We start from the raw sequence: 19,854 nt of genomic DNA on the forward strand, positions 1-19,854 counted from the left end.
TGGTGGATCGGGTTGTTATACTTATATAGTTATATTGACTTGGGAGTAAAATTTATTTTTATTTACATATTATATGAAGCATACGACTTAACTATTCTCATAACTTTTTGTTTGTTTGTGAGCTTCATTGTATTTTTTATTTATTTTTATTGCCACATTTAGGAGGCCTAGGAAAAATAATTGTCCTTTATCTTAGAAAAATTAATATTAGAAATAAATTATACTCCGTTTTATAAATTTTTACGGGTGAGTTATAAATAATGCCAATTTGAGACGTGCAATTTCCAGATGAAATTCAGTTTATCATTTCCTATTATGAAAGTCATTATCCCAATAGGACCCGGGCAATGCCTGGACTTGAACTACTAGTTGAGTTTTAATTTAAGAGGCGGGAAAAGTTGAGAGGGGTCCGTGACAAGTATTATGTCCTGGTGTGAAACGGTGGCTTTAAGAGGCAAGAAAAGTTGTGTAGGAATAAAAAGACGGATATGTTTATTTTGAAGGATTCTGTTTTTCTGAATTGAAATCGCTTGAGCTGAGCCAATCTGAAATCATAATAACAATAATGTTAAATTGAATTGAACTTATAGGAACTAAAATTAACTCCAAAAGAACATGGCGTAACTTGTTACCTATGAATCCCTATGATTTTATTTCTAAGAGTGACAACATTATTTGTCAATGCCGGCTTCAATTGAAGTCGTGACATAAGAGATTCGTCTATGATAATCAATTTCAGCTAAAACCAAAAACGATAAATCATTTAGTTAAAGGCTTTAGAGAATGTTTGAAAGTGCCAATTGAATATGGTTAATAGTTTTTGGAATTTTCTACGGTATACCCTATGTTTTAAAAAAACATTTAATATACCCTAAACTCCTAGATTATTTTCTTAAATACTCAAAGTATCCAAATTTAGGTTTTTTAAGCGTTAAATATTATCACATAAAAATGTATATTGATGAGCAAATGATGATGAAGTTTGGACATTTAGGATATTTCTAGAGCATTTTAAAGAGTTTAAGGTAATCTTATGTGTTTCTGAAAATCTGAGGGCATATCGTAGAATTCGAATAAACACAGGGTACATCATACAAAAACCCAAAGTTTTTTTTGTATTAAGAGAGCCACCAGGGCAGGTTTGATACCGACGAGATTTAAACTCAGGGCATAAGTACAATCTCTAATTAATTTACCAACTAGCTAATTGACATCTGTAGAAGATGATTTAAGTGTAGGGCTAATATTAACGACATGACATTCAAAATAAAACTCCTTTAGAGTAAATACATCAACTTCGTACATCTCTTAGCTAAGAAACAAACAAGCTTAAGTTTAACTATCGTGAATGGTGAACTATATAAACACGACCATCAGAAGTACGCTCCTCAGTCTTCACTAGATTGAACCAAATTTATACGAAGCCTACAGAACAATAGTCAAATCCAACAGGCAACAACAATATGTTGCAAATCCAAAGAATCGGATGATCGAGTCGTTTATCGCTATGGCAGTCTTGGGTCTGTTTGCCATATTTTACTAGAGAGAAAATGTAGGGGGCAAAAACAAGCAGCAAACGATGATTTCACAATAGCTTACCTATATTATACAGGGACAGTCGCACTATAGACCAATAATAATACAACGATACATCATTAATGATAACCTACACCCAACTCGTGTAACAAATACACCCACCATAAATAAACAAGGGGCCAAAAAGGGAGAAAAATAAATTACAGAAGACTCATCAGAAGAATACCCAAAACTATCAGCAACCTCACTAAAGAATTAACCCGGCTCTCGACTTCTGCCAGCAAACTTGATCAATGTACAAAGGTCGACCGCGAGGACACCGTTCTCTTGTACAAGCATATCTATTGGTAGCTTGGACATACAATCTTATCTTTCTCCACCAAAGACCTTAGATTGTTCGGTAATCCTTGTGGTCTTTCTCCACCAAAGACCGTAAATGAATTTGGGACATCCTATATACAGCGTCTTGCTATACCGGGTGCCAAATTCTGGGTTCAAAGCTTAATTAAGGATGCACAATGCAAACCACTGTGTATCAGCTCAATTACATCCAAGCGAGAGATCGGTCATTTGCAACTTGAGGACGACCTCTAGTTGGCGTTGGTGGTCTATTAGCATTAAGCTCCTGCAGTCAAAACATAAAAGAACAAACAAGCATGAGAAGTAATAGTGAATTAACAAATGACGACACGGACAAGATACACTACTGCAACATTAATCTTATTTCTATAATGGGCCCTGCTTATGGTGTTACGCAGCCTTACTTCTGGATGTTAAACACATTAAGGTTGTTTCCCTATGCCCAATAACCCAATAAAAGCATAAAGTTTAGTGAATCGGTCATCAAGCTTTGTTACATTCCATTGTCAGAAAAAATAGGGATTCTTTGGCCCCATTGGAAATGCCAAGAACAGTCGAAAAGACAAAACAAGCAAGAAGATGGCCAAATGTCCAAACCTGCATCCAAGTATCTTCTATATGGCGCTCTGGGGAAGTTTCAGGAGATGAAATGGCGGGTGGCAGAGGATGTATGAGTTTTGGAACCACCACAAGGTCCCTACCCAACACCAGGATAGCTCCTGCATTATTTGCAGTGCCTAGATAACAAAGAGGGTAAATGTTGTAAACATGCTGCAGTGTATTTGGGAACGGGCACCATGTAAAAAAAATACAATAAAATTTAAAAAGAGAGAGAGAAGTCAACATACCGCAATAATTTGTAGCAGAAAATAAAGTAATTAAATGTCCCTGAGCAAAACGCTCAAAACCATCCATGACACATTCATGTGCACGTACTATCAATTGAAGGTCATTGTTGTTACAAAATTCCATGACACGATCTGGCTGCAGTATAAGAACACACCAACCAATCAATCATTGTAAGAATCTGAAAGAATAGACGGGCAACAACATTGCCACCACAAAAAAACATAGAGCAGTAAACATGCCAATGTTCATGACCATTATGTCGGGAAACAAGCAGATAAGGAACAAAATTCGACATATTGTAGAAACTAAACCCTAAAAAGTGTGGCCACAATAAAACAACATCAAGAACTCTATAAAAGGAATCTAAACAATTCATAAAAAGACAAATGGCACAAAAACCTTAAACTCATGCCCACAAATGAATCCCTCTATTTCCCTGCCCTCCTGTTCACTCTCCTTCCACAGCAGTGATCCAATTGCTGGCCAAAGTATCATAGAACCCTCCCTCTTCCTCCCCTTGTGGCCTTCTCTTCACGCCACCAATCTAAATAGAGCGTTAATTGTAGACAAGAAGGTAGGAGAGGGATATAACAAAGGGGTATTTTAAGAAAAATGATGCACAGTAGCAGACAACTCAACCATGATTTTTCCCTTAACTCAGGAATTACACAAGAGATCACTCACCCCAAATGTTACTAACCCGGGACCTCTGGCGTTTGGACGTAAGCCTTCCACACTGTCATTTTCTGTAGGATCAGACCTGTAAGAATCCAGTTTTTTTTATATCCTCTAAAATCCAGAAACTGACCTTAATCAAGGGACCAAAATACAAACACGATAAGGTGGGTCTAACCATAACAAATCCATGAGAACAATAGATCCAGCTTCCATTGTAATAGGGCGCTGAATGCTTTCAATCTGCTCCACATGATTAATTGATCGTCCGATCCCACCATGCATACATATAATTTTCTTCTCGATAAGGGCTGCCAATGGAAGCCAATTGAACAATCTGTTGAACCGATGCCATGCCCAGATTCCGTCTCTTTCACCCTATTAATATGCCAAATCAACAAACCTGGTCTGTCTAAATATATCCATTAAACGAACAGCCAGCATTTTAAAGAGTACTAAATGTACTATGCGGCATACCATGCGCTCAATGCATTCAATCCTGAAACCAAAAAGGGCATTGATATCTGCAGCTTCGTGATTCCCTCGAATTAGATGCACATTGTGGGGATGTTCAACCTGAAACAACATGACAGATAACACAGATAAAGGAAATATTTGTTCCCACAATGAAGATTGACAAAGATGTGTGAAAATGGTATAAAAGTTGGCCAAGAAATAAATATACCTTTAATGCAAGTAAAAGCGTAATGGTCTCCAAGCTATGTTGACCCCGGTCTACATAGTCTCCAAGGAAAAGATAATCTATGTATCTATCAATAAATTATGACATAGTATCAGTACGCAATATCGAGCTACAGAACATTATAAAGATAAATATTGATCATCCAACCTCATTAAACAGCTGTAGCATTTTAACAACCCATTCATGTTCTATAACAGATTTACTTTAATCACATAGGTTGAAATTTAAGCTATGATTGAGATAAACAAGCACACAAAGTATCAAAGACCCACGTAAGACTACTAGATAAACAACCATATTCACACTATCGAAGATAAATACATGCAACTTGCTATGAGCTCTCGAGAATTTAGGATAGTTTGACCAACGGCGGGCCCGGGACTTCAAGGGCAAACAGGCAAAGGAGTTAACTAGTAATGTAATACAGTAAAACCGTAACATGGAAAAACAATATCTGAAATTTTTAACTGAAAAATGCAGCAGACGATAAGCCCTATGCCATTGAGTCTATTCTTACAACGTCCAGCCATACTTTTTGTAAGAATAGCATATGTATTCAACCATGTGAGAGACTTGAGAAGTGTGAACACTTACGCTATGTCTCCAGCTGTAGATGGAGCACCATACTCATCAAAGACCCGCATGAGATCGCCAAACTGTCCATGCAAATCACCAAAGATTTTAATAGGAGCCCGAAGTTGAAGGACACTTGGCTCACTTGCAAAAATCCGTTCAGCACTATCACAGAGATCTGCTATGTCATTGCAATCCAAGAAAAATTGGCGTCGGACAGGAGGCTTCCAGCCACGAGGCTTTAGAAGATGTGCTATAACCTACAATGAAAGTCAACGGTGTGATATCTGCAAGCTTATAGGATAAAAATTACCAACACAATTAAATGGCATGATCAGCAACAAGACTTGGGTCGGCTAGCAACCAATTTTATAGAAGCTTGAATGAGGTGGAAGAAAAATAAAAATAAAAAATTAAGAGGAAAAGTACCACTTAGAAGTAAAGATAGGCGGAAAACAAAAGGTTTAGAGAATTAGAGAAGAAAAGGAGAAGGATTGAGAATTAGATTAAATCTTGAGAAGACACTTTGAAAGGACTGTGTAACAAAAAACAATATCAAGATGGAGAAGAAAGACAAAACATTTGGAAACAACAAAGAATATAATCAAATGAAAGAAAAAGGTCAGAAACTAACCAAAAGAAAGTGAAGAATAAACACGCAAAAAACCTATCATCTACATGAATTATTTCTCTCGAGCTTCGCCAATACCATGTTTCTTCCCAAGTAGGACCCATTGTAGTAGAAGTGAGAACAGTGAAACAAGAATAATGTACTAGCATATCATTGGAACTCTGGGAGATCATAAAATGTGAAGGGAGACATACGCCCAAGTACAGGTTGGAAAATTTTAAGATAGCACACTGCTTATAATAAATCAAAATCCAGCTTCTTTCTGTGTTAACAGGTCGTGCTTAAATCTATCTAAACCATCGGGGAGAACTATGTTTTGGCAATCAAAGGAATGCATTCCCATAAACATGTTGTTGCATCTCTACTACTCTATCACAAGCACGCACTACTAATTTTCTAGCTCTCACTATATCTATCTTTAACCGCCAAACGTTTAAAAGGGATTAAGTGATACATCTATCTGCTCACGAAAAGTATGCCAATTACAGGATTCACAATAGGTAGTCATAGCAAGCTTAATTCCTGACATTAGAGCCACAAAGCATATAATTCACAAACCTTCTTTGGAATACTATTAACTGACATTTGCCGATCTAAGAGTTTCCTTGCTGCAGTAGCATTTTCAGGCGTTCCATAACTGACACGCCGGCCTTCGTTCTCAAACTGGTCAATAGAAAGTTGTCTGACCATGCCACCCAAGGCGCCACCAGTTTCTGCAGCTACAACCACCTGCAAATACCAGAGGAATATTTAACAGCAAGTTAAACACGCTGCTCTGATGGAATAAGAAACTTCTTATAAACTAAGCACGGAGCATCCCTTCTAAGAAAAAAGATGACAGCAAAAGCTAGATGGTTGCTTAATTAATGATCAAACCACACAAAAGAATCTGATCATTAAGTAGTTGCGTTACATAAAACAAAACAAAAAGGAGAATAAGGTTTAAGATAAAAGGGGAAGGCCAAATTTGTGTTACTTTAAAAACTTTATCTTCAAACCTCAGGGATTAATAAAAGATTCTCTTTAAAATTTTGAGTAAAGATTTGACTAAGCAAGCAACCATCTGAGCTTGTTTTAATTGACCAGACCAATAACAACAACATATAACTAAGCAAGAAATTCTAATCTAACACTAACAGCTCGGTGATGAAGCCTGATGCCAGGAGGCGGAGTACTGAAGGGTACAGAAGCGTCAGGCTTTATCATCGTTGGCATTTGCTTCCCACTAGATTCTGCCTCAAAACCACGGTCCCTATCTGGCAGTTCAACTTCACCATTAACTTGCCGAGCTTTAGCAGCTGCTAGTGTAGCACTAATAGCCTCTGCTTCTGCTGCTGAGGCTTCAACTAAATACTCGACACCTTTACTAAGCCTCCTGCAAATAGTTTTTATTTCTATTTCAATTCCTCTTACAATTTGCAAGCATGTACAATTTCCAACAATCCTAAGTGCAGTCATTCTCTGTACATTCAACCAAAAAGCATACCTGGTTCCTGGCATCATAGCATTTTCATGATTTATATCAGTGTACATATCGCCATTGACTGGAGGGGCGACAGGGTTACCAAGCACAACTGCACCATCAGGAACAGATTCGAGGTCATTCTCGCTTGTTCTATCGTCGGTAAAACCATATCTTCCAGGTAATCGTCCTGGTGGTGTGTTGGACGCAGCTGCAGCTGCAGCATGTGAAGCTGCAGATGTGGTTTCAGCAGCAGCAAGATCTTCAGCAACGAGCAAGTCATCAAGTAGAACACCTACAGTATAATCAAGTCTTCAAATTTATAGTTCTATAATCAAGACATACACTTCTTCGCCATCCTGCCTCACACAAAGGGGTAAAACTTAAAAATAAAAGAGCAACAAATGCAAGTGTCCATAGACCATCACATAACTACAAGTCTAAAAGTACACAAAGAAAAAAAAATCGATTTCTACAATACGCTAAACACTAAAGGGGTGTTTGGTTGGCTTACTTGGCTATATAGGAATGGATTGCAATGGATTTGATCCATCTCATTGTATGGTCGAAGTAGTTTGGAATGGAGTTAGATACCTAATAATTCCAACCCCTTGGAGTCTCATACCCACCTTCCCCCCAGGATTCCTTCATCATACTCTCTTAAAATAAACCAAACAGGCACTAGGAGGTATGGGGTTCTCCATTCATACCTCTTATGGTATCACTTTCCAATTCATTCCTTTCCGACCTTTTGAACTAAACAACCCCTAGGCCATAGGAGTGTCAAGAGAGCGGAAAATGGAAATGCTAAATGCCAAATATGTTCACATTTAGATGGAGAGGCTAACAATGAAAACAAATAAATTATTTAAGTTGCAGACATAATATCAAGCAATCTATGGTTAGAAGCACAAAAGCACCAACAAAAATCCAAAGTCCAAACAATATGAAATTCTCAGATCTTCTCAAAAGATTTTTCACAGTTCCCCATAGTTTCTACTTTCTTCCACCCCAACTCTATTCACTTTAACTCAATTTTGTTTGATTTAACTCAGGTAGTTAAACTACGCTGATCTATGCAAATTATGTATAGCTAAAAAGTTCGACAAATGTTATGAGATGGCTCTAATATGAAATGAGTTTTAGTTGATGGAAAAAAATGTGACTCACACTGTAGACGTGCATTAGTTGCTCCCCCTTCCTGGTTGTAGACACCGAAATTTTATATTTTGGTAGATATTTATTAGATGGTATATTTATTATTTAGAGATAATTATCATTAAAGATTGTGATAATATCTTAGGATAATAGAGAATATTTCCGTCTTGCCCTATAAGCTAACTAGAACTATAAATATAGCTGTTGTGTTTTAGGGTTTGGGGAGAGCACATGGAATAAGTCTCAAACGATCCCGTCTTCCTACTACCAAATTGTAGGTAGATGGAATAAGTCACAAAACGACCCCATCATCTCCCTACGGGATTAAGTCGATAAGACCCCCGTAGTACTATCAAAACCCTAAATCCCTTAGAGATGGAATCAAGAGAGTTACGGAAATTGTAACCCTTAATCTTTCAATAATAAAACTCTTGTTTTCCGTATTATTTTTGTGCCTCTTTATGTTTATCCCAGGTTTCAATTTTTATGGTTTACACACACTATTTGCCAACAATGAATTAAAAGCAGAAGCCAGATTCAGTTACACTACACAATTCCAATGTCAGGGAAAATATCCGCCGCTACATAAAGAGCTTTTGGAACATTGCACCATTATATGGCCGACATGCTTATACTTGAATACACCACACAAGAAAAATAGCTGATACTAGATTAATACAACATCAGTCCAATACATAACCATGGTGCAATAATCCTCAACAGTGAATGTGCCACTGTGTCATAAAGCCCTACTAGGATTCGCAACCATAAGCATGATTGTAACAACCTTAAGACCATGTGGTCAACCTAAACTACAAATTCAATGGGGTGAGAAATCTAACTCAGCAAGTCCTATTTGGTTCACGTCTAAAATAAAACCTCATCCTAAACGCCCTCTAATTTGAGTCAAGTTAACACATAAACACTATCACATTCAATCACCACTTAGTTCGATTCTTATTTTTCTTTTCCCACTTGACAACCATTCTAGTTCCTTATCCTCATGGGCCCCACCCTACTCATCCCTTGGCCACTGCTATTCTGCACTCTCCCAAATCCACTTCACACCTATTGTCCCCCCCCCCCCCCCTTCTTTCTCCCTCTCAGAACTTTGAACACAACAAACTTCATCCTTAAATCCACCAAACGCACCATACCTGACTCATCACTTGGCCACCCGCCACTGCTATTCCGCACTATCCTAGAAAGCTGGACCTCGACTCACCCCTCACATCTAGCTAACTCCCTCGCCCGATCGAGAATGCCTTTGCTCCGGAAAGGGATTAATATGGTAGACCCTTTTTTGGGCTACTCTATGTCTCTATCAGCTTCACCGCCACATTTATTCACAATGTGCCAGATATCTTAAAGGTAGTTAGTAAGTTCTGTTGGGCAAGATCGTAAGGAGTTGAACAATGCATGGTCACAGTGATGGTGGCTGATATGGGCGCTATGGTGGCCGGTAGTGGCGGACTGGTGATGGTGGTTGTGGAGGAGGTGAGACAGTGTGGGAGTAGCGGGGGGAAGAGGAGAGAGGATCTAAGTATCATATATTTATGTTTTTTTTAGTATTTGTATTTGATATATGGTGCAATATAGTCTTATCCTAGAATTTGTCCAGCAAAAAAAGAAAAACAAGAGCAAACATAATCAGTAAGTTTCACTTAGGACACCAGCCTTCTTCAGTGGCACAACTAAACATATGTCCTGGAATTTTTCTTTCTTAAAGACCACAAATTGATCCTGATGCACACAGGGACTATGCCGTTATGTTAAAGACTATAGCACATATCATAATAGTGCAAGCTACTAAGTTACTGACATACCTCCACGCAGACCACCATAAATGAATATCAAGTCACCAACTGCAGCTGCTGCATGTCTGCAACGCCTCGTCAACTCAACTGAAGCGTCTCCACCGGCAGCATCAGCACTGTAACGACCAGTCCTCGGGGTAGTGACAACTGATTTCGTATCACACCAGACTCCTGCTGCGGTATCCAATACTGCAATGGAGGGAAAGAACCACTTTTACAAAGGGGAAATAAAATAACAGCAAATTCAGAAGAAAAGTGTACAAGTGTATGGCCATCAAAGAAACATCAGCACAAAATTTGTTGCTGAAACACAAGAGAAATATGGAGTACAGAGCAATTTATACAGTAATAAATTATCATCAAATGATGATCGTGAAAGGGGAAATATATTAACCGATATGTAGAAAGAGCTTATTCATAACTCCAAAGTGAGCAATGAAATTTCGAAGATTTGGAGTATATTAAAAGATTCACTTATCCAAACATGCATAATAATTCTGAACCAAAGTAAATAAGCACCTATAAGGCTATAAATACGTACCTGCTACACTAGATGAATCCTCCACCATTCGTCCTCCACCAAGAGCACCTCCAGAAACATGAAGTCGTGCATTAACAAAAACCTGTAGATGATAGTACGTAAATGATTGATCGCTGAAAGACTTCGATCAACTCCTAAATTGAGACAAGAAGTGAAACCTACAGCTGCATGTTGATATCTAGAAGACGGGGAAACCCCAGGAGCAATTGCCCATTCCCACCGACCATCCCTGTGTTTAGCAAGTCCATATGCACTTGCCAACGGCTGCACAAAGCATACAAACAAATAATCCAAATTCAGAGATACCAAACCCATAAATTTTCAATTTTTTAAGAGATAAGCAGGTTGCGTCAGCCGTCAAGCCATCAACTAAAAATCCTAAACTACTAATCTTTATGTTTTTCTAGAACTTGGTTAACCCATATCGGAAAACAATAAAGTACACCTGTGTTCACCACTTCACTAACATACACAATGATCAATGAGTAATAACCATAAATGATTGTGACTTGTGAACTATGAATTATGCAGGAAAATAAAGACCTAAACAATATTCATATCTACAAGGTGTACGTCAAATGCATGCAGCACATTCTCCGAAAAAAAATTTGTTAAATATCTACTCAGCAGCAAACACAATGTCACAAGTTTACTATCCACCGAAAAGGATGACAATAAAAAGAACGATTAGAAAACATCTCTTCAATTAACCAGATCAAAGATTTCGCTCACCACACTGTTTGCGTCCCTCCCTCCGCAAAGTAGAAGAAGACCATCAGAACGTGCACTAGCTGTAGCATACCTGGCCAATGTTGGAATACACCCATGTCAAAATGGGACTCTTCAAAGATTAAAGCAACAACAATGAATTATCCAAGCAAAACGTTGCAGATGCAGTGATGGTACGCATACAAGAAAAAGAACATGAATTAAACACTAAAGATATGCAAGCCGGAGAGAAAAAACTATAAATCAAAGTCTATACACTTCTCTTGTGAACCTGTACTCTTTGATAAATAAATTCTTTCTTGGAGAAGAAAGACTGAAACCGTAACTAAGAAAGGAACACACCAGAAGCTCGCAACCAAGAGAGATGAACTATTTCTTAGTACACTTTTCAGTGAAGAAGCAGTCAGCATAAACATGATGTTAGGAGTTTATAACTAATTCAACAACATTAACTTAATGCCTCAAAAGGTAGCCGTATATAGCAGAGTGGTTAAATGTAGGCAACATTACCCATACTTTAGAAACAAAAGAGATAATTTATGGATTACCCATATGAGAATTACGTCTCATGATAACTAATCCGTTCGAAACTTCGAACTGCTATCTTTCTGTCATCTTCCCAAGACTTGTTTTTCAAAGAACTTTAACAGTTTGGTTTTCATTGTTTCTCGAACAAGGTCATGTTTTCATGCCAAGAAGGATTGTCAGTAAAATGTTTTGATAACGAATTAATAAAGATAAAAAGAAAAAGGACAAGACATCTTCATAAGAAAGCAAACAACAAAGTATAAACTATTTCCATTGTTAGTACAATCCTGGCACAGAATCCCTCAGAAGCCCCCAATGAATTTGCCCAAAAAAGCTTCTAAGTAATTCTAAGTATTACCCTCCCCTAAAAGAAATATATATACAGTATCAAACATTCGAAGAAGCTACGACGGTTTCTCTCAATTAAAGGACTGGGAAGGTAAGCATAAAGAACAATGGCAAATAGTGTTTCTGCAATGTAGAATATAAACAATATTAGTGACAGGAGTAGGTTTCAACCAAAACACATTAATGTATCACCACAAAATATTCAAGCCGTAAGACACTACTATCTCTGCTCAAAAGGGTGATAGCAAGAACAGACGTCAAAACTTGTCCTTGCTCATAATATTAGAATAATAAAGTTCCCAAATAATATATTGACCAACATCTCGGGGAAAACTAACAAGTAACAGCTTCTGTTAACGCCCAGAAGCGATTGGTCCTGCCAGCTTCATTCACCAGCCAAAAGCACTCGTTCGTTCCTTTCCCGCGAATTAATTGTACTTACTATCCTATAAAGAAGATTATGTCTTTCCAGGGTTGATCATCCAAGGGACGAGCGGAAATCTGTGTGGCTTTTGAGTGAGGTACCAGTGGCTTTACCACCAACAGTGACTTCTACTACCGACTGCTGTGTCAACAGCGGGATTGACCAAAACAAGGTGGTTTGCGGGGTGAAGGAATTGGAGGAAGTAATCAGGTTTATGCCCTAGAGTTCACTCAACGAAAAAGAAAAAAGCTAGCACCGAATCCGACAGTGGTTGAGTCTAATTCAGTCTACTTCCAGCCCCGCGAAAGACCCAAGCATAAACACGAAGATGCTTAACACAGGTCCAGCCTTTCCTGCATTCAACGCACAACAACCACACCTCAACATCTACATAGGTCTAAGACCTATTTCAACTGAAAAGGGAATGCATAGAGCCACTTCCCTTCATCAAGAAGCCTAACCTACAAACAGGTGTTAAGACTAATAGTGTATTCTGATCAATAAATGACCCTACTTGCTTCAACTCAATCTAATTGCTCTGTGATTTTCACCCTCTAACACAGTTCAATCAACCCCAGTAAAGACATTAGAAGATAGGCGAGTTGTTTCAAATGCCCAACATATGATTCATAGGATTAATCTCGAGGCAAAAAGCATCTATAAACAGTAATTGAATCACTCTTTTCCATCAACGAGCCTAACCTACAAACAGGTGTTAAGACGAATAGTGTATTCTGGTCAGTAAATAACCCTACTTGCTTCAACTCAATCTAACTGCTATGTGATTTTCACCCTCTAACACAGGTCAATCAACCCCAGTAAATACAGTAGAACATAGGTTACTTGTTTCGAATGCCCAACAAATGATTCATAGGATTAATCTTTGAGGCAAAAAGTATATATAAACATTAATTGAATCACTCTTTTCCAGCAACGAGCAAACACTACCTATATAACAAATAGCCCCACCATCCAGGCCATAAACCTCATGGGAGTTCAAGTAACAGAATCTAGCTCCAAGACTATTACAGCTAAACAGGTTGTTGATATCCCAATGACTGCACTCTCGACGGTCAATTTCTAAGAGAAAGACCAAATTTTATACGAGTATATAACTAAAAACTACAAGACATGATTTCACAGAGAAGTTTCAGTTAAAGCAGTATATCAAAAAATTAGCAGCACAACTATTTTAATCCCTTCTTCCTAAAAGAAAGCAGGCTCACTTCTATTGGCATTTGTGAAATCATGACTTCATGGAAGTACTTCTCCCATTCCTAAAACAAGTGTACCAGTAAATAAAAGAAAGAGGAGCAATAAAATGATAATAATAGCATGCAATGGGCTCATCACTATGAGGAGGGATCTTACATGCATGGAGGTGGACCTTCACCTTCAGGCTCCAGTTTCCTCCATTCATATGGTTTTGCAGCAGTATCCAATGCCCAAACATCGGCCAATGGCCGCTTTCCTACACAAGCAAAAAATTTGTAGTTTGTTGGTGTTAAAAGAACAAATATCAGCAAACCAAGAACATCTTAACAATATAACTCGAGCAAAAAAGTGGACTAGGAATAAACTAACCATCATTGCCTCCAATGCACATGAGATATCTTTGTCCCACAAGGGCCATAACATGGCCATAACGTGGACCTGGTCCAGGGCCCTGAACAACCACCCTAATCAAACAAATACCAAATAGTATCAGAATTTCCGATCCCAAGAAAATTGAAAATATAAACTACCATACCAACCACCTAGCCCCACAAAAAATAAATCGTAACGCTCTCACCCTAAGAAAAACAAAAATTGATAGTAATATCTAGGTTACCAAACCTATGCCACCGTGGCCTTGGCTGCGTAAGGTCAAGAACATGTAGATCCTCAGCAGACAAACCAGCTGGACCAATCCCACCCTATCATCACATAGAAGCAGAACCAGTCGGTACTCATATACCAGTATGATCAATGAACGATAGAAGACATCACAGTAACTGAAAAAAGCTGCTACTATTACCTACCTGTATGACTACCATGGTGCCAACAGCAGTGGCAACATGAGCTGCTCTTGGGGTTGGAGGCTCCCCGATTGGTGCAATCCTGCAAATTGGTTCAAGTGTTCCAATTTATCTCTTATTTCTGAACATCAAGTAATCAAACAACCAACAATTTAAGACGGCCGTCTGTCAAGAAAAGTACAGAATCTCGGCATACCTAGACCATTTATTTGTAAGCACATCATAGCTATGAATATCGGCCGTGGCACCTGCTAGCCCTGTGATCAAAAGAAATGCAATTTCCAATCACAATAGGTCCTCCTAAATGTTTGTATCAAGCAATCTATTACTTTAATTTTAACGAATAACTGAACTAGGTAAGCCTTCATAGTCCAATTCCTGCTTTTGTAGATGTAGTAGGACTCATTATCATTATGACTCACCATTAATTATGAAATCGATCAACACTAGAATTTATCTATTTTACCAGCCCTCGTGAGCGGGTGTATCAAGCAATGTCCTAAACCTTAGTCCAATTCCTACTATTGTAGATGCCATATGACTCGTTATTATTACGACTCGCTATTAATAATGAAATCGATCAACCCTAAAATTTATCTATTTTACCAGTCCTCGTGAAAGGGTGTATCAAGCAATGTCCTAAACCGTAGTCCAATTCCTACTTTTGTAGATGCCGTATGACTCATTATTACGACTAACTATTATCAATGAAATCGATCAACCCTAAATGTTATCTATTTTACCAGTGAACAATGCTAAACCTTGCCAATTCCTACTTTGGTAGATGTAGTACGACATTATTATCGATAAAATGATCTTCCGGTTTTGAACATATGAAACTACAACTAATCAAAATCAAAATAAAGCTAAAATAAAAATAAATGAGCAAGAATTATACTAATGCCAGCACTTCCAGCTGACGATGGAGTTCCAGAAGCAGCCGAATTCCCTTCAAGAGCGGTAGCGCCACCGAAAAGAATCAACCTTGGGCCAATATAACCACCACTCCCTTCCTCTCCAACCGCCGGGACAGCTGTCAACGTATGTCCGCACCTCGGCCCCGGTCCATCCTCTTTCTTCTCTATCACCGCGTTCACCACCGTATACGGTGGCGCACACCGCGGTCCCACCACCTGCTGCGGCGGCTCCACTGCTTCCTTCTCCATCGAATTAGACGACGTCGTAGTTGAAGGTGGTGGCGGTGTTGTCGTTGGTGTTGAAGGTTCTTGATCGTTGTCCATTGATGAAGATGGAGATAAAGAAGAATCCATTGCAAATCCCCAAAAATGGTGATTTGAATTTACGAGCGCGAAAACCTAGGAGAAATCGATAATTATCGCCGGGGATCGTCGATTAGATGATCAAGCATTTCGAATCGGCGTTGATTGAGTGATTCGTGAACGAATTTGTAGCAGAATTTGAAATTATTGTGAAAAATAATTGAAGTAAGTTTGCCAAAACCCTAGATCGATTCTAATTTTTCCCCTTTTCGTAGCTATTATTAAATTTTAACCGGATAGTTAACGGAAGTTTAGAGATCAGGGCCTTCAGGTGGAGATGTAAGAGGGGACTTAATTTTTTTTTTCTCTTTTTTTAAACAAAAATAAATTTACTCCGTATTAATTAAGCAAAGTTCCACATCAAGTTGATACAATATCTAGAGCCAGTATAAAATAACCGACCTGAAAACACGATACGAAAGTTTGGGTTGAGGCTTAATGACTGATTTATTAAGTGGATTGACACGGTATTTAATTGGGTCGGGTTTGGGTTGAGCTCGTTAGACACAAACCTGACACAAATTACCTATTTACTAAATTAATCCTAATTTTTCTTGATCGTCCATCACATAAATAAACTAACACTTTCCAAATATAGACATGACACGAAAACAAGACGAACCCGACACGAAAATAACAGGTTAAGGTTGATACTCGATAACCCATTTATGTAAGTGGGTCGACACGAACACGACACGAGATTTAAATGGGTCGGGTTTGGGTTAAATAGTTCGTGACCCATTTACATGTGACACGAACACAAATTCGACACGATACGATTTATTGATCAGGTCTAACAATATCTACAATAACATCGGGTCACGTATTTACTGACATAGTGAAACACCCCTGATTTTCGGATAAATTAAAAACAATTTTTACATATAAAACGCGCCGAAATACAGAAATATTATAATTAATATACAAAGTCTCTTCCTACAAAAGTTTAAAATAAAATATATAAAGATAGAAAATGAAATTAAACTTTCTCAAAGTCTTTAATAAAAATCTTGAATCGAAATCAAATTTTTTTGAACAGCAGCGGAAGGTCGCTTGAAAATAAATTCAGAAGACAAAAAGAGGACTACTCCCATGACGAGTAGCCCATAAGGGAGAAAACATGTCAGTCGGAGAGCTAAGTAACAGATAATACCTCAATATAAGCAACATAGTTTCTGGTCATGGCGTGTAAATATACACACGTAAAAAATAAAAATAAACACAGAGAATAACAAAAACACCCCCCGTAACTAGTCTCAAACATACTCCATACTATTCCTTTAATAGAAAACACTCTTTTTTTTCAATAATTAAACCAAGTCTCATCTCATTACTGTCTCATAATATAATACTCCAAATTACCAGCTGATATCTATTCTCATCGTCGAACCTAAGCCAAATACAAGGGGTGAATGAACTGACGGGTAAAACCGCAAAACAATATTTCCATCTCAATATCGATTTCAAACTCAAATAACTCAATAACCATGGTCACGCTGAACCGTAAAGATAACTCGGCTCAAAGACCTCATAACTCATAACTCATAACTCAATACCAATAACCAATTTTTATCTCCATTTCAAATCGATATTGTCCAAGATCCAACAAGGGACCGTGCTCAACACTTAGAGATTACCTATAAGCTACTCACCCATTGATCAAGGTTAAAGGAAACAACAACAATTACACGATAACAAAGCTTAATCACCATTCACCAATAATCAAACTCTACGCCAAAAATTGTGTAACAGGTATGATGTATCCCTTTCATATATACTTTTATAGCTCCCTTTACGTCATATTTCATACCGTTTCGTGCCTATTATATCATTTATATGCTTTATTTCAATGAATTGTCGATACTGCCGCTATTTTGTGTTTCGATGCAGAAATGACTCAATATGAGTGTGATCAAGCTGAGATTAGCTTAGCGGAGACGGCACGGTAGAATACACGAAGCATGGCACGGGAAACGAGGAATCATGAAGACTAGAAGTCAAAGAAGAGAAGAAGAACCTGTGAAGAAGTTCCTCGATCGAGTCATCACGACTCGATCGAGTCACTGTCCTCGATCGAGTCACTTGCGACTCGATCGAGGATCCTCTCTGACGGGCTTTTTTCCGGAATTTCCTAAAACACTTATCTTTTATTATAAATTAGAAACTCGTGTTTTATTGTTGGATTACGTTATATTTTTGCTAAGTATTGCTGGAAAACACTCTTAAGAACCCTAATCTTCCTTTTGTATGGTACTAATCTTTCCCCATCAATTTAATCATTGTTTTATGTTCTTTAATTATTGTTTTATACTTGCAATCATGTCTTCATCTTTAATCATATTTGTTGTTGTTATTGTAGTCATGAGTAGCTAATCCCCTCATCTAGGATGAAGGGGATCTAGGTTAATTAAAAGGGAAAGTCAGTTAATTGCTATTGATATCATTAAAGTTGTTGTTTGATTGTTGTAATTCTTCTAGTTAATCGCTTGAGGCCTGAGTTATTAATTAGTGTAGCGAATCGATCCTATCGTAAATAGGGTTAGAATTGATATAGGTGCGACAATCAAATAGAGAGTATCTAATCATAGCGACCGCATATTAGAATCGATCTAAAGGGCATAATGGAGTCGACCGATCTTATGACCTTAAACAACTTGATAGATTTAGTAATTGATTGATATTCCCCGATTGATTGACCTAGTGAACCTAATTCCTAGACTTTTAATATTATTGTTATTCATCATTTAATTACATTGCAATTAGTTTGTTAGAATCAACTCAAAACAAAACCCCCGAAATTGGTTACTTCTAGGCAATTTAAATACTCTTAGACTTAGCTTTCACCGCCTCCCGTGGATTCGAGCACTGTCTTATCACTAGCTATTCTTGTTAGTCCCGAGATAGTTTTACTTTGATTTGGTAATACGACTTTAGCCACATCAAATTTGGCGCCGTTGTCGGGGAGGCAACAATTGTTTAGTCTTTTTGTGTTTATTTTGTCTTTTTTTGTCTCAGGGAACCCAGTTCCTTGAGACCGTTCTCACACTTTCTTGTTAGTTCTGTTTATGCCCAGGTCTAATAGGTCCGAGATTATTCCTTTTGATCCCGAACCCGAGAAGACTTTTTTCGCTACAGACGGAAATTTAATCAAGAAGTGAGTCAAGTAGAAGACTTGAGTATACTTGACGTCGAAACGGCGAGCTCTACAAAGACAGCCGATCGGTCCTACGAAGAGGAAGAGGAAGAAATTCCTATCTCTGATATTCCTATTCCTGAAACTCCTGTTCTCGAAAATATCATCATGTCTACCCTAGCTAGTCACTCGAGCCAACCTTAGATTCTATTCCACAAGGTTTCAAGTCGCCCACTTCTACCAATGGAACATTCGAAATTCGGCCATCTTACATTAATTTGGTGGAACGAAACATGTTTGGAGGGACATTGCTTTGAGGACCCCGCAACGCATATGGAAAAGTTTGTCACTTATCGTTGTTCAATCCCATTAACACTGGAGTGACACAAGATCAAGTTAAGCGGTGCTCTTTCCTTTCTCTCTCGAAAGATGGAGTCTTGAGTGGTTAAGAGATATGGATATGGATCCGAAGGAGTTACAGATGGAATTCCTTGGCCCTTGCTTTTCTACAAGAGGTACTTCCCGCCTCGAAGACTAATGCCTTGAGGAATCAAATTACTAGTTTCAAGCAAGCGGCCACTGAAGATTTGAACGAAGCTTGGACTCGCTTCAAGCGTTTAGTTCGATCGTTCCCATCATGGTTTCCCAAAGTGGTTCCTTTGCAACCAGTTTTATAACGGGTTGTTTGACGATCATCGTGCCCTTTTGGATTCATCTGCTAATGGGAGGTTTCAAGATAACACACTAGATGGTGACGCGTGGAAGTTGATTGATCAGATTGTTACCCATATCGCGAGGTATGGAAATCCTAGGGGAAGCACGCGAGGTAATCGGAGTTGATAGTGCTTTGGCGCACAATTGGTGGAGACTATTTTCGCCCAGATTCTTTGAGATAAAGACTACCCAATCATTGGGTAGTAAAGAGAGAGTTCATGCTATGAGTCAGCAAGTAGAGGAGACTTGTGCTAGATGCGGTTTGGATGGTCATGGTGCGGTGATTGTATGAGCACATTTGAGCGGGTTTTCGCCTTTCGGGCTTACGAGACAAGGTGCACAAGGTACACCTTTCTCCAACTTCTACAATGAAAG

General features: G+C 38.3%; 1 protein-coding gene across 1 annotated transcript; it reads right to left on the reverse strand.

Moving 5' to 3' along the window:
• Positions 1-1,569: 1,569 nt before the first annotated feature.
• On the reverse strand, positions 1,570-15,964 carry LOC141614807 (serine/threonine-protein phosphatase BSL3). Its single transcript, XM_074433544.1, has 21 exons — positions 15,251-15,964; positions 14,549-14,609; positions 14,356-14,434; positions 14,171-14,250; positions 13,919-14,013; positions 13,706-13,805; positions 11,038-11,107; positions 10,468-10,569; positions 10,306-10,387; positions 9,774-9,953; positions 6,814-7,084; positions 6,465-6,702; positions 5,886-6,056; positions 4,718-4,956; positions 4,106-4,190; positions 3,898-3,996; positions 3,599-3,798; positions 3,430-3,505; positions 2,745-2,880; positions 2,494-2,633; positions 1,570-2,161 (listed from the first exon to the last, which is right to left on the reverse strand). Exons 1-21 carry the CDS (start codon positions 15,621-15,623, stop codon positions 2,081-2,083), a joined length of 2,958 nt encoding a protein of 985 aa, XP_074289645.1. The 5' UTR covers positions 15,624-15,964; the 3' UTR covers positions 1,570-2,080.
• Positions 15,965-19,854: the final 3,890 nt, after the last annotated feature.

Source organism: Silene latifolia, chromosome 1, assembly GCF_048544455.1.
Source record: "Silene latifolia isolate original U9 population chromosome 1, ASM4854445v1, whole genome shotgun sequence".
Taxonomy (NCBI): Eukaryota; Viridiplantae; Streptophyta; class Magnoliopsida; order Caryophyllales; family Caryophyllaceae; genus Silene; species Silene latifolia.